This window comes from Anguilla anguilla, chromosome 12, assembly GCF_013347855.1.
Source record: "Anguilla anguilla isolate fAngAng1 chromosome 12, fAngAng1.pri, whole genome shotgun sequence".
Classification (NCBI taxonomy): Eukaryota; Metazoa; Chordata; class Actinopteri; order Anguilliformes; family Anguillidae; genus Anguilla; species Anguilla anguilla.
Window position 1 is genome coordinate 7,985,949 of NC_049212.1, and position 14,308 is coordinate 8,000,256.

The window sequence follows — 14,308 nt, forward strand, 5'->3', positions numbered from 1 at the left end:
TATCTTTGAGGTTGACCCCGTGGTCTGTGATTAATTTACATATACAGAATACATTTTATAAAACATAAAACTACCTGACTCATTGCCTTGTGCGAGCCTGCAGTCAGTTGACTGGTCCATAGGGGGGCAGTGTTTCCTCAACCGCTGTTACGAAATCGTATTCTCTTTTGATACTCGTCCAGATGGTGTGCTGCGCGCACAGGACATTCTGGGCGCGTGGGTGGCGCCAGAGGAGATGGTTTGTAGCGGGGGACTGACAGAGAGACTAGCCGAAATGACAGTGCTATTGCGCCGAGCTACTTTTTTAAAGTTTGTAACCTACTATGCGACAGCCAATTCTGCAAAGTCTTGTTACACTGTACCTTTCTCAGGGATGCTGGCATCTGGAAAGCGAATTTCCTCTGAAAAATAAAAGATTTCAAACCTCAGTTACGGCAGCAGTCAGTAGCTCATGTGACAGCTCTGTTGTCCCCTTTCATTAATCTCAGTTGTTTTTCACCTAACTGGATTTTTTTTGTCTGTATCACATCTACAAATAAATGTCGAAACTGTTTTATTGTTGCATATTTAGAAATGACATTATGTGCCGCCAATTTTTTTCCTTTCATTTTCCATCCCGATAATGATCACATAACAAGTAGAATGAGTATTAGTATACAATTAAAAGAGAACGTTGTGATATATCTCAGAAAAATGACTTCACATCAATGTAGAATAAAAACATGCCGTCCAGATTTTATTGGATATTTAATCCAAATGATTGATCTAATTTATGCACCTGACACTTATTTGACATGAACTTGAGAACTGTCCAAGGGTCCATTTTTTAAATCTAAGTGCGCATTTATTGAAAACTGTCCAAGAACTTAAAGTGCATATTATTATTAATATTATTATTGTAGATACGTAAGTCAGAAAGTTGGAAGGTTTTGATGTGAAACGTGTGTCCAGTTACTGTAAATTATGTGTAAGTGGTTGTGTGAGCGCCAGACACTGATCAAGCACCTTTAACCACAGAGATGAACAGCACGGATGTCGATTTTAGCCATTGACATATATACATGTATATATGTCAATGGATTTTGGCCACCTGCAAACGCCGGAAACCCGTGCTGGTTCACATATCACCGGATGGTGGCGTGGCAGGTTTATGCATGGGGATTCAAGTCCTAACATTTCCTAAGCAGAATATCGCCGAGCTAACTTCCGAGATCGGTGTTAGTCATTTCATAATTTTTGTCAGAGATAGTTCTAGATAGGTTCCCTATATGACCACCCACGGTAAACTCGCAATTTCTTTAAGTGATGCGCGCTCACGATGCGTAGCTGCGTTTGTGTGCATGAGTGTGAAATTGCGACCGCAACCTGCTTCCTCCCTAGAGAAAGTTAGCTTGACTGAGTGCACGCAGCAGGGCATTCTGATATCCTGATGCTTCGCACAGACGTTGGACGAAGCGAAACGGTTTAAAGAAAAGGGGATTTGAATTAGCCATCGGAGGACGGATCCGCTGGCCGTTGAGTGGGTGAGGGAGGGAGATTGTTTTCTATCTTAACAACACTGGAGGGGAGGGGGAGGGACGGAGAATGAGTTCAGCGTGTAGAGAGGCTGCTGTGTGCGATAGCCAGGACCCATCTTGCGCCGGCGCTAAGTCGTGTGCTACTAATGATATTAGCGTCAGGAGCATCGGAAACTCCTACACCTGCAGCGACAGCCAGTCGAACCAGAACCCCAAACCAACAACAGCAATGAAAGTCAAAACAGGTAGCAACTCCACGGACGTGGGGGTCATCGTTACCACTGAGGACGAACTGCTCAGGAACCCCGTAATTACTCCAGAAGACGTGCTTGGATTGCAGAACATCACCGAAAGTAAGTTTTACACTTTTTTTTTTACACGGCTACGACCGACTGCAGGGGCATTTTCTTAAACGTTGCTCTGAACTTCAGATGCTGACTTAACCTTGTGTCAAGTAGCTGGCTACACTACCTCCTCGTCGACAATCCTGTAAGATACTGATGATGTCAGTTAAATTAATTTCATTGCATGTTAATGTAGAATCCAGAAGAAGACGTGTAATGGCCTATTTGCTGACATTTACCATGACCTCGCATTGCTATTCAGATGGGGGCCTAACTTGCATCCGCTTCTTGTCAAGTGTTTCTCGGATGCTGTCATTTCTCGTAACGAAATTATTACACTGCGTTGTATGACTGGCCTACTGTATACTTTACAACAACTAGTGGCTGACACCTCGTTTTTTTAACTTTGTTTGGTTCATATATCAAGTTAGGCTGCGGCCAGATTTAATTTGATGGGAGATAGGCGGTAAAGGGGAAAGCACTGTTCCAAATAAAGATCCTAAGATCGAAGAGGCACACCGTATATTTAATTACTTTGATTTCTCAGTCAAGCGCTGTCGTTACACATGAGTGAAGCAGAGCTTGTGATGTCGTATCCGATTGAAACAAGGGTTAAAGTTATACATGTTAGTGTGTTCAAATGAATTTGTATTTGAAAAAAAACTTTTTAAATTACATGGGACATGACAAGTAAATATCTTCAGATTTATCTTCAGACTTTGCGGACACACGTCACGCGAGTGCGTGAATGTGAGTGATTGTGCGTAAATATAACAGAGGAATACAGAGGGACAGATTAGTGTGTATGTTGATGATAATGCTCCCGGTTCGCTTACATGCTAATCTGCCGGATAAAGTATTCTCAATATTGCCTACCCCCGCAGAGCCGAGTGTGGTTAGGTAACAGGTGGTACCGAGAGCATCGCGAGAGAGACTATTTAAAGACCTGCTTTAGACGTTACACAACAAACGGTCAAACAGGATGCTTTCCGTGAGCGCATTCGCCCTCGCGCAGAACAGAGGTTCTGGAAACATCGCAGAGCTTTGCGCTCCGTGGCCTGGCGCCTGCTCGGGTGTTCAGCCGTTCTAGAACACGTTCACCTGTAAGGGTGAAACCCAAAGCGAAGCCAAGCAAACTGTTTTACAGTCTGCACTTACTTCTGCTGCTTTGTTAAAGCTTCCCGTGTCCATTTAACAGCACACATATGTTTTAAACAAAATTATATCACTATACCTAGACACCTTCCTTCGCCAGGATTCAACATTCAACACTCAGGCATTTGCTGCAGAGAACCACAGGTTCCCCCTTCAAAGCTGTTTTGTTCTGTGGTCTGTCACAGCGAGACAGGATCTGAAAGCCACAGGCTAACAGGCTGACAGACACACGCAGGCAAAGTGCACATGCAAGCACATTTATGTTCCGGTGTGCCCACACACACTGGTCTGCACAGTCACATACTTACATAGACACTCAGAAGTACACACACACACACTTGCACACACACTCCACTTACTCCTGCTCACACAAATTACAACACATAAACAGACAACTCACACTCACACTCAAACACAAACACACACACACACATCCACACGCACTGCTCTGTTTTGCTCAGTAACCCTTTTTTGTGCTTGGTAGATAAACTAAAAGGTAAGAGCTGGCATCCGGAAATGCCACCTATTTGTCTAAGGGCCCATTTACTGTCTAAGGGCCTGTCTAAGGGTCCATTTACTGTCTAAGGGCCTGTCTAAGGGTCCATTTACTGTCTAAGGGCCTGTCTAAGGGCCCATTTACTGTCTAAGGGCCTGTCTAAGGGCCCATTTACTGTCTAAGGGCTTGTCTAAGGGCCCATTTACTGTCTAAGGGCCTGTCTAAGGGGCCATTTACTTTCTAAGGGCCTGTCTAAGGGCTCATTTACTGTCTAAGGGCCTGTCTAAGGGGCCATTTACTGTCTAAGGGCCTGTCTAAGGGCCCATTTACTGTCTAAGGGCCTGTCTAAGGGGCCATTTACTGTTTTAGGGCCTGTCTAAGGGCCCGTTTACTGTCAGAGAACTGTCCAAGGGTCCATTTTTTAAATCTAAGTGCGCATTTATTGAAAACTGTCCAAGGGCCCAGTTTTTGATTGGTTGCATTTCTGTTGATGACACAGAGACCTGCAGCGATGGGCAGTTTTTCATTCGCTCCAGGTACAGACCTATATCTGTAACTCCGGGCTAATCTCCTGGATTAAGGTCTATAAACGGCTACACTGCAGCTGACCGTCATGGGCAGCCATTTCCTCCTGTCGGGTAGCCCTCTGGATGGGCGATAGCATAATGCTTGCGGTAAAGCCACACGTCCTCCAGCAGAGATCGCCTAGCATTGTTCTCACTTCCCAGAACAGGCCGCCTGTGGGCGTGTCTTCTATTTTTGAACAGAGTCTGTTCAATGTAAATCGATCGTATAATTTTGGAAATCCCCACACAGCAGTAATTAGCAAGTCCTCTTTAACAGAACTACGTGGAATGGGGAAATAAAAACTGCAGTCGTAGACAGTGTACACGTCGGATCTTTAATCTGATTGGTTATCGCGCCACGTTCCCCGGCCTGCTGGTCGTGCCATCGGCTTGCCTCTCGTCATCAGCTATCCCAGCATGCCTTGTGGACGCGACAAAGGGACTCCCATTGAAATGAACGGAGGGGATTATGATGTCGCTTCTTGTCGGAGGATGCGTGGATTCACCCTACAGGTCGATGCCCCTGTAAGCTGCGTGGACCAATCACCACTCTGTATCCTTGCATGCCCTCGACTGGGCCACACCCTCCACCAGATTAGAGCTGCACTTGACAGTCTTGCCACAAGGAAGTGCTGTAACACGTGTTCGGCAAGAGGCTGGGTGGATTATTTACACAAGTAGGATTGTTTAAAGGTAGTCAGGCTGAATTAGGCAGTTGGCTGTCTTATTGTACATCATCTGGAAACGGAGGAGAAAATTTAGCCCACAAGAGAGCAAGAAAGTGTGTGTGTTTGTGTGTATGTGTGTATGTGTGTGTGTGCACGTGTGCACGTGTGTGTGTCTGTGTGTGACTGTGTGTGAGAAAGAGAGAGAGAGAGAAATAGTTTGTGTGTGTGTATATGTGTGAAAGAGGGTGTGTATGTGTGTGCATGGTTGTGAATATTTGTGTGTATATGTATGAATGTGTGTGTGTCTTTTTCCTTATGTTTCCTTCTTGATTCCCTTTTCATTGAAGTATTCAGTATTCTGTGTGTACAGAAGAAAAGTGTAAAATTATTCATGAGTGTGCCTCAGATGTGCTCTCATTTAGACTGAAGCAGTGCACAGAGCAGCTCTGATTGGTTAATGCTTTTATTCATAATGTGTACATGTGATTCTGTTCATGCATTTTGCATACTCCTAGGTGTTTAATGTGGTGTAGGTTTTCAGTGCAGACATGGGTGTTTAATGTGGTGGCCTACGCAGATTGTGTGTTCACACCTGCTGTTACTCCAGATTGACAAGGGAGAAGGACCTGGCAGTGACATCAGCAATTGTCCCCTGTCAGTCACATGCTGTGATGTAATATGGGGAGGATCCAGTACCGTTCTGGTCACATGATCAGGGTGTCTGAGTGGAGGTCCCATCACAGCTGTGCTGTTGATTTTGACGCTGGATACTTTCTCCTGCACTCCGCTGTCCACCAATCATTCATCACAATTACCACGATGGTAAATGGACTGCATTTATATAGCGCTTTTATCCAAAGCGCTTTACAATTAACCCATTCACACACACACTCACACACCAATGAAAGGTGAAAGGCTGCCTTGCAAGGCACCAGTCAACTCATTGGGAGCAATTAGGGGTTAGGTGTCTTGCCCAGGGACACTTCGACACGCCCAGGGCGGGGGATCGAACCGGCAACCCTCCGACTGCCAGACAAACCACTCTTACCTCCTGAGCTATGTCGCCCCACTGGAGATGTGCTCAGTGAATATCGTGCCACGCAGTCCACAGTAAACTGCTGTACACACTGTGAGTCAGATGCTACCCCATTAAGGCTTTCGGGGAGAAAATGAGGGTGACTGAGGGGTTTTACACGAAGCGGTTTAGGAGTTCAGAGCTGCTTAGTTAGCTTAAACCAGCGCTGGGGCATTCCTGAGAGCACGTGATTTTCTCAGTCTCACACACACTCACACACTCACACATAGACACACACACACACTCACACACTCACACATAGACACATTCACACACTCACACATAGACACACACACTCACACATAGACACACACACACACACACACACTCACACATAGACACACACACACTCACACTCTCACACATAGACACACTCACATACTCACACATAGACACACACTCACACATAGACACACACACTCACACACACACACAAACACTCAGACTCTCACACACACACACACTCACACACACACAGCTCAGTGACTTACGTTTCCACTACACCCTATTATCTTCTTCTCTCTTTCTCCTCTCCCTCTCTCCCCATTTCCGCGCTCCCCGTTGCCTGAGTAGAGTGATTCTGGGATCAGCACTGTTCTCTGCTCTCTGTTTACAGCATGCACGCCATAACTGTGCCCAAAACACGCAGAGAGTAAATACCAGGTCACACACAGTGTGTCCGGTAAGAACAGTAAACGGGTAGCAATTAGTGTTTCTTTCAAGCACATAAGGCTTAATTAGGCTTAACACATTTCTGGATAGTTCTAGATGCGCATAATAGTAGTAATCCATGGAGTATTCAACTGAGATGGGAAAGTAGTTGTGTCTGTCAGTGTAAAAAAAAAGCATTACATTACATTACAGGCATTCAGGAGAGGCTCTTATCCAGAGCGACTTACACAACTTTTACACAGCATTTACACTGCATCCATTTATTCAGCCGGATATATACTGAAGCACTGCAAGTACCTTGCTCAAGGGTACAACCTGTCCTACCCGGGAATGCCATAAGCAATAAACAACGTGTTGGGTGCCGTACAGGTGGGGTGGTCTATATGTATTTGAGATATGCAGGTACACTGGGGAAGTATATGAGCTGCACAGGTCTAGGTGGTGTGCTGGTAAAGGTGTTGTACAGGTGCTGCAGATTGGTATGCCTGGCTTCCAGCTCGTGAAATCCCCTTAGCGTCCTAGCGAGGCTGTAACCCTCTTAGGCCTAATCCACCCGTAGCATTTTACATGGGGGTGGAGCCACATCTACGTACACCAATCACCCAGCATCACCCACACTGTGGAACCAATCACAGCGCCCAAATTGATTAACCAGTCACCAAGCACCACCCAATTCAAGTTAATTTCAGTCAGTTGAGGAAATTCATTGAAATTCATTGAACTATTTGAATATGACATTATGTGCATCTTTTATTTAATTAATTGAGTTTAAATGCATTTCCTGAATAGACTGAACTGGTTGTTATTGTTGGAGTATTATTTTGCCCTGTTAAAATGTATTTGCACTGTTCTGGTCTCACTCCTGGAGGAGGGGAGCGTGGTTGAGACGTGCGCTATGGCGGTGTTATTCAGGAACCGCGTGCTTGTTGGCAGTGTCCCTCCCCATTGGCCGAAGAGATTAGTGAACTGGAAATAACTCAGTGAACACGTGCAACTGTGAGTGATGTTTGGTTTGGAAGGGGGGAAATCGGGTGTTTTTCATAACTGTAGGAGCAAGTTCTCAGATCACACGTACATACATGCATACATACATACATACATATACACATGCATACATACATGCATGCATGCATGCATACATACATACATACATGCATACATACATTACATTCATATATACATACATGCATGCACACACAAAAGCAGCTGTACCCAGGTACTCACACGTCCTTACATGCACAAAAGATTGCTCGTCGTGTATTTAATTCTCTTTTTTGGGTCTGGCCCATCATGGTCCACGCCACAAGGCTCACCATACCCCCTCTGTTGCCAGTTTGGGAGAGCAGGGAAGAATGTGCTCTCCTCTGGAACAGGGGACGTCAGGCATAGCTTCTTAGCACACCCCAGGCAGGCTTGCGCAGGGCAGAGTCAGAGGAAGACTGCTCGAAAAAGACTGACCGGCGGATGAACGTTCAGGCTCTCCATCCGCCAGCGGGCTTTGCGGCCGCTTCGCGAGGTGCCGGCGTCCGGGTTTGGCGGGAATGTCCCGCCCCTCAGCGGCACAGGAGCCGGCGGCGTGTCGCCCCGCAGGGTCGCCGGTGCCCGGGACCGTCCGGATTAGGGTTCGGTCGCCGTGGCGCCCGCGTCGTTCCTCGTCCTTGTTGTTTGTGGCCAGGTGGACAGATTGGTCATGTGATTCTGATTGCAGATTACCTGTGCACTCCGGGGGAGAACATCCACAGCATCGACTTCACCCGCTTCAGGATTCGGGACATGGAGACGGGCGCCATACTGTTCGAGATCGCCAAACCCCCCGTCAACGGTGAGCGTCGCCAGCACTGACCCCGCCAGTTGGTCATTTGAAGATGGTGGTAACAGGTGTAGCAGGTTGTTCTGATGGAGAAAAGATGACAGTTGTTTAAGCACTGCTCGTTCGAGGGTTTTGGACAGAACAGGCAGAAGCGATGTCGGTCGATAGTTTTTGACATCAGAGGGGTCTAATGTTGGTTTCTTGAGAATCGGGGGAACACAAGCCATTGTTACTGAGGAGCAGTGTAGTGTTGGCTGTGCAGTGTGATGTATCTGGATGTAGTAGATTGTTCGGTGTATAGGCCCTGGGGGGGGGGGGGGGGGTGTCTGTAATTTAGAGATGGAGGTAACGGGGGTGTGTTTTGTGGCCCTCAGAGAGTGCGGGAGATAAGCGGGACTTCGACCCCAACGCAGGCCGCTTCGTCCGCTATCAGTTCAGCCCCGCCTTCCTTCAGCTGCGACGTGTCGGAGCTACGTGAGTCACTGAGCTGTGTGTGTGTGTGTGTGTGTGTGTGTTTGTGTGAGAGAGTGTGTGTGTGTTTAAGCATGTGTGCGAGTGTGTGTGAGTCTAAGTGTGTGTGTGTGTCTGTGTGCGTATGTGTGCATGTATACGTGTATGTGCCTGATCGTGTTGTGTGTAGTGTGTGTGCAGTGCATGCTGGGAAGGCATATCGGTTGATTACATTTGGTGATGAAGCCCAATGGAGAGCTGTGATGTTCAGTGAGAGGTTAGTGTCAGCAGACAGTCATTCAAAAAAGAGAACAGAGAGAACTGTTCATTTAACAGGTCTTAAGTTACTGTTCTCATGACTCTGAAAAGTTCACTGAATTGATTATTAATAATCATATTGCCTCCGTGTTAGATGAATATGTAACTGTTAATGACTGAATCCAGAGGTGAGGTGAAAGGGACCCTGTTTCCTGCTCTATATAGGGGCTACATAGCTCAGGAGGTAAGACCGCTTGTCTGGCAATCGGAGGGTTGCTGGTTCAAACCCCGCCCTGGGCATGTCGAAGTGTCCTTGAGCAAGACACCTAACCCCTAACCCCTAACTGCTCTGGCGAATGAGAGGCATCAATTGTAAAGCGCTTTGGATAAAAGCGCTATATAAATGCAGTCCATTTACCATTTTACCATGCTCTGCAGTGTGGAGTTCACGGTCGGCGACTTGCCCATCAATAACTTCCGTATGATCGAGCGGCACTACTTCCGCGAGCAGCTGCTGAAGAGCTTCGACTTCGAGTTCGGCTTCTGCATCCCCAGCAGCAAGAACACCTGCGAGCACATCTACGAGTTCCCCCCGCTCGCCGAGGAGACCAGTGAGTCCCGTCCCTCTGCCTGGCCGCGCCCCCTCAGTCTGGCCACGCCCCCCCCCCTAAACCTGTCTGGCCATACAAGCACCTTCTGCATACTTAAGAGATGTTTATGTATTACCACTGAATTGGCCAAGTACATTACCGAGAAGACACACCAACATACCACTGCTGACCAACAACATTACCCTAGAAGGCACAACACTGTCCTGCCCAATTATAGTACCCAGCAAGGCACACCAACACAGTTGTATTGAATGCCGTCATTGCCCAGCGGGCATGCTAACACACTACTGTTCGAGGCAACTACATTTCCCAGAACTACATTTCCCAGAAGGCAGTAAGATCTCTATGTCACTGCACTGGTAGGTCATAGGGCCCTGTCCCTGAGCATGCTGTCGCTGTGTTGCAGTGCGTGAGATGATCCTGCACCCGTACGAGACGCGGTCGGACAGCTTCTACTTTGTGGACAACAAGCTGGTGATGCACAACAAGGCCGACTACTCCTACAGCGGGGGGGTGTAGAGCCTGGGCCCACAGCCACGGACAGACGGACGGACGAGCGGACCTACGGCGGGATACAGGAGGACACACACACACACACACACACACTCACACACACTCACACACAGAAACACACACACATACACATACACACGCAGAAACGCACATACTCACACAGAAATGCACATGCACACACACACACACACACACACACACAGAAACACACGTACACAAACACATATACATGCAGAAACGCACATACAGACACAGAAATGCACATACACACACACACACACACACACACACACACAGAAATGCACATATATATACACACACACACACACACACACACAGAAATGCACACACACACACACACACACACACAGAAACACACATACACACTCACACACACACACACACAAACACACATACACACACACATACACATACACACACAGAAACACACACACACACAGACACACACATACACAAACACATACACAAACACACGCAGAAACGCACATACACACACAGAAATGCACATACACATACACACACACAGAAATGCACTTATACACACACGCACACACACACACAAACACATCATACACCATACACACACACACACTGAAATGCGCTTATATACACACACACACACACACATCATACACCATACACACACACACAGAAATGCGCTTATACACACACACACACACACATACACACGCAGAAATGCACATACACACACACACACACATACACACACATATATACATACACACACACACACACACACACTGAAATGCACTTGTGCACACACACACACACACAGAAATGCACGTGCACACTCAGGTGCAAACACACACATGCCCACAGAACCTCTCTGAACACGTCCACGTGCACCGGCAGACAGGCTGTCCTTAGAGAGAACCGCTGGGCACAAGTGGCATTGCTCACAAACCCTGTTCTCTTTTCTCTGGCCAAGGAAAGGGGATCTTGTTAAAGAGGCAACTGGAGGGTAGCGATGCCTGTTCATAATCCTTCTAGAACATTCCACGGAGCAGGATATTCAGTGAATGCAAATGTCCCCTCCAGTGTACACATTCCTGTTTTGAGCAGTTTTGTCCACAAAGCCCTGTTTGGCTTACTGATGTATGGGTGAATGTACAGTATGTGTCTGTTATATCTAAAGAGGGATGGGAGAGAAGACATGGCAATTTTAATGTCTTTAACAGCAAGACATCAGATTGTATTTGCTTGATGGCTGTGTCCTCAATTTTTTTACTTCTCAAAATAAGTGTTTTAGGTATAAATGTTGCTAACAGATCTTATGCCCTAATTTACGTTCCAGTAATGAGTTATTAGTTATTAAGTTTCTGAGTTTGAGTAGGAATTATTTTTCCACGTTATGAGCTTGCTTTTGAAGGGCTGAAATTTCTGTAATGTAGTTTGTTTGGCATGAAGAACATGCTAAACTGATTTTGGAAGTGTTTAGACAAAGACTACGCTTAGACAGAGACTTTAGTCAAAAACAGCTTCATTTGTAAAAAAAATGTCATTACTGTAAAATTATTTTTTAAGAATATATCAAAGTTTTGGACTGTTGAAATACCTACCAGGAAAAGAAATAAAATATATCTTTATTTTTTCCAAATTCTTGCTTCATCCTTTGTCTTTTTTTTGTGGAAGAAAAAGAGACAAGACTCCTCAGAGAAGAGTGAAGTCTGGTCAGTTAAAGACGTACAGCGGCGTGCATGTTTTCCCTGCGGTAGTCTACTCTGATTGCTCATTTTTTTTGTTGTCCGATTGGGTTAATAAGGAAAAACAATGTACATACAATACAAGACACTATGGAAATAATCTTTTTTTTTTTTGTCTGGTAGTTTAATAAGCAAAAAACACTGTACATACAAGACACTATGAAAATAATTGCTGCTTTCTTGAAAAAGTATCTCTATCGAGAGCCAATTCAGTCACAACTGGTCGGAACATTTTCTGTTCACTGTGAATGCGGAACGAATCAATCCAAATAACTATGCTGCCACCTAGTGGAAGGTTTAGCCATTGCAGCTACTCCATCTTGATGCAGTTCAAGGAATGAATGAGATTCATGATTTCAACACGGAACTTAGCTTCACCGCTCATTTTCAACGTCTCATTTTCCACTGTTTGCCTCAGTCACAGTTTACGCACCCATATCCTGTGAGGAGACCATCTGTGATAAAACATACAACATCCTCAGTTAATTTCTAATGAAAGTGGAATGAAATTTGATCGTACGGGTATAATCAGGAATCTGCGTGTTCAAACACTCAGATGTGTCCTCTGAGCCTGGGGGTGGAGTAGAGGGTGTGGTTCCAGGCTGTCAGGGTCTGAGGGGGCAATATTTAGCTGTGCGGGGTGGGGTCAAAGGTCACGGCAATGCGATTGGTGTATTTGCAGCAGTGGACAGGTAGCCTACGATGGACTCCAGTGGCATGGAAGTTTGACTTTCCCCCTCACTCCCAAACACAACCCCCCATCCCCCCCCCCCCTCCCCGTTTCATGGGCAGCAGGGGGAGAGGGTCCCGGCGTGGTTGGGGGGGGCAGGGCTGGCTGAAGTCGGCACGAGCTGCAGCGAATCAGGGGCTAGGCTGTCATTTCTTAACTCCTCCCACAGGTTACCTGTGAAACAGACAAGGAAGAATATTGTTAAGGTTTTAAAATGCATCTGGAGGGGTACTTTAAACGGTCACTGAGCGTGGGGTTGAGGGTGTCAGTGTGTAGTTCAGCGCGTAGTCTCTTTTTGTTTACGCACCCTGCAGCTGTAGGTCGGTGAGTGTGGGGTTGAGGGTGTCAGTGTGTAGTTCAGCGCGTAGTCTCTGTACAACTGTGTTTACGCACCCTGCTGCTGCAGGTCGGTGAGCGTGGGGTTGAGGGTGTCAGTGTGTAGTTCAGCGCGTAGTCTCTGTACAGCTGTGTTTATGCACCCTGCAGCTGCAGGTCGGTGAGCGTGGGGTTGAGGGTGTCAGTGTGTAGTTCAGCGCGTAGTCTCTGTACAGCTGTGTTTACGCACCCTGCAGCTGCAGGTCGGTGAGCGTGGGGTTGAGGGTGTCGATGTCGCTGCAGAGCTCCCCGTCCATCAGCAGCTCCTGCATAGTTCTGGGGCGGCAGTGGTGAGCCTGCAGGGCGGCGCTGTAGAGCGGGGTCTGAGCGGCCAGCGGCGACTCCAGGGCGCCTCCTGCCTCCTGCGGAATCCCAGAGGAGGGGTACGAGAAGGGGGGCGGGGCTTGGCTTTGGTGGGAGTGGCCAAAGGCGTAACCCGGGGCCCCCGGCTGGGAGTGGCCGAAGGAGGGGGGCGGGTCAAAGCTGGCCCTGCCTCGTGGGGGCGGAGTCTGCCCTGGGGTGGCAAGGTGGGCGGGGCCTTGGAGGTGGCTGGGGCAGGTGAAGTGGGAGGGGACAGGTCTCAGGCCGTCAGTGTTCTCCCCCAGCAGCCGACCAAGTTCCTCTGCCGGGAAGACAGGCACCCGGAGACAAATCTGAGTACAGCTGACTGAATCTGCTAAATACAAGAGTACAGCTGACTGAATCTGCTAAATACAAGAGTACAGCTGACTGAATCTGCTAAATACAAGAGTACAGCTGACTGAATCTGCTAAATACAAGAGTATAGTTGACTGAATCTGCTAAATACAAGAGTATAGTTGACTGAATCTGCTAAATACAAGAGTATAGCTGACTGAATCTGCTAAATACAAGAGTATAGTTGACTGAATCTGCTAAATACAAGAGTATAGCTGACTGAATCTGCTAAATAGAAGAGTACAGCTGACTGAATCTGCTAGTACTCACCCGGCCAGTGTGCTGTACTCACCTGGGCGGGCTGTACTAACCTGGTCGGACCGTACTCACCTGGCCTGCATGCCGTACTAACATGGCCAGGCTGTGTACTAACCTGTGTGAGTACAAACCTGGCCTGTGTACTGTACTCACCTGGCCGGGCCGTACTCACCTGGCCTGTGTGCTGTACTCACCAGGCTGGGTCGTACTCTCCTGTGTGCTGTACTAACCTGTGTGCTGTACTAACCTGGCCTGTGTGCTGTACTAACCTGGCCTGTGTGCAGTACTAACCTGGCCTGTGTGCTGTACTAACCTGGCCTGTGTGCTGTACTCACCTGTGTGCTGTACTAACCTGGCCAGGCTGTGTAC

The 14,308-nt window shown here is 47.3% G+C and overlaps 2 protein-coding genes across 3 annotated transcripts in view; one reads left to right on the top strand and one right to left on the bottom strand.

The window, feature by feature from the left end:
* Positions 1-1,209: 1,209 nt before the first annotated feature.
* unc119a (unc-119 homolog a (C. elegans)) lies at positions 1,210-10,455 on the top strand. Of its 2 annotated transcripts, XR_004761651.1 has the most exons (6): positions 1,210-1,870; positions 8,202-8,315; positions 8,678-8,777; positions 9,450-9,622; positions 10,029-10,203; positions 10,420-10,455. XR_004761651.1 is itself a non-coding variant. In XM_035383874.1 (5 exons), exons 1-5 carry the CDS (start codon positions 1,585-1,587, stop codon positions 10,139-10,141), a joined length of 786 nt encoding a protein of 261 aa, XP_035239765.1. In that variant the 5' UTR covers positions 1,210-1,584; the 3' UTR covers positions 10,142-10,238. The 2 variants fall into 2 exon arrangements, 1 of the variants encoding a protein (XP_035239765.1); XM_035383874.1 differs by lacking the exon at positions 10,420-10,455 and having other exon boundaries at positions 10,029-10,238.
* A 2,207-nt stretch (positions 10,456-12,662) lies between these two features.
* Positions 12,663-14,308, bottom strand: part of foxn1 (forkhead box N1) — a 12,876-nt gene continuing 11,230 nt past the window's right edge. The window contains exons 7-8 of the mRNA XM_035385643.1: positions 13,176-13,607; positions 12,663-12,784 (exon numbers count right to left, since the gene is read on the bottom strand). Of these exons, the coding sequence (XP_035241534.1) occupies positions 12,663-12,784; positions 13,176-13,607 (554 nt within the window). The remainder of the gene's footprint in view (positions 12,785-13,175; positions 13,608-14,308) is intronic.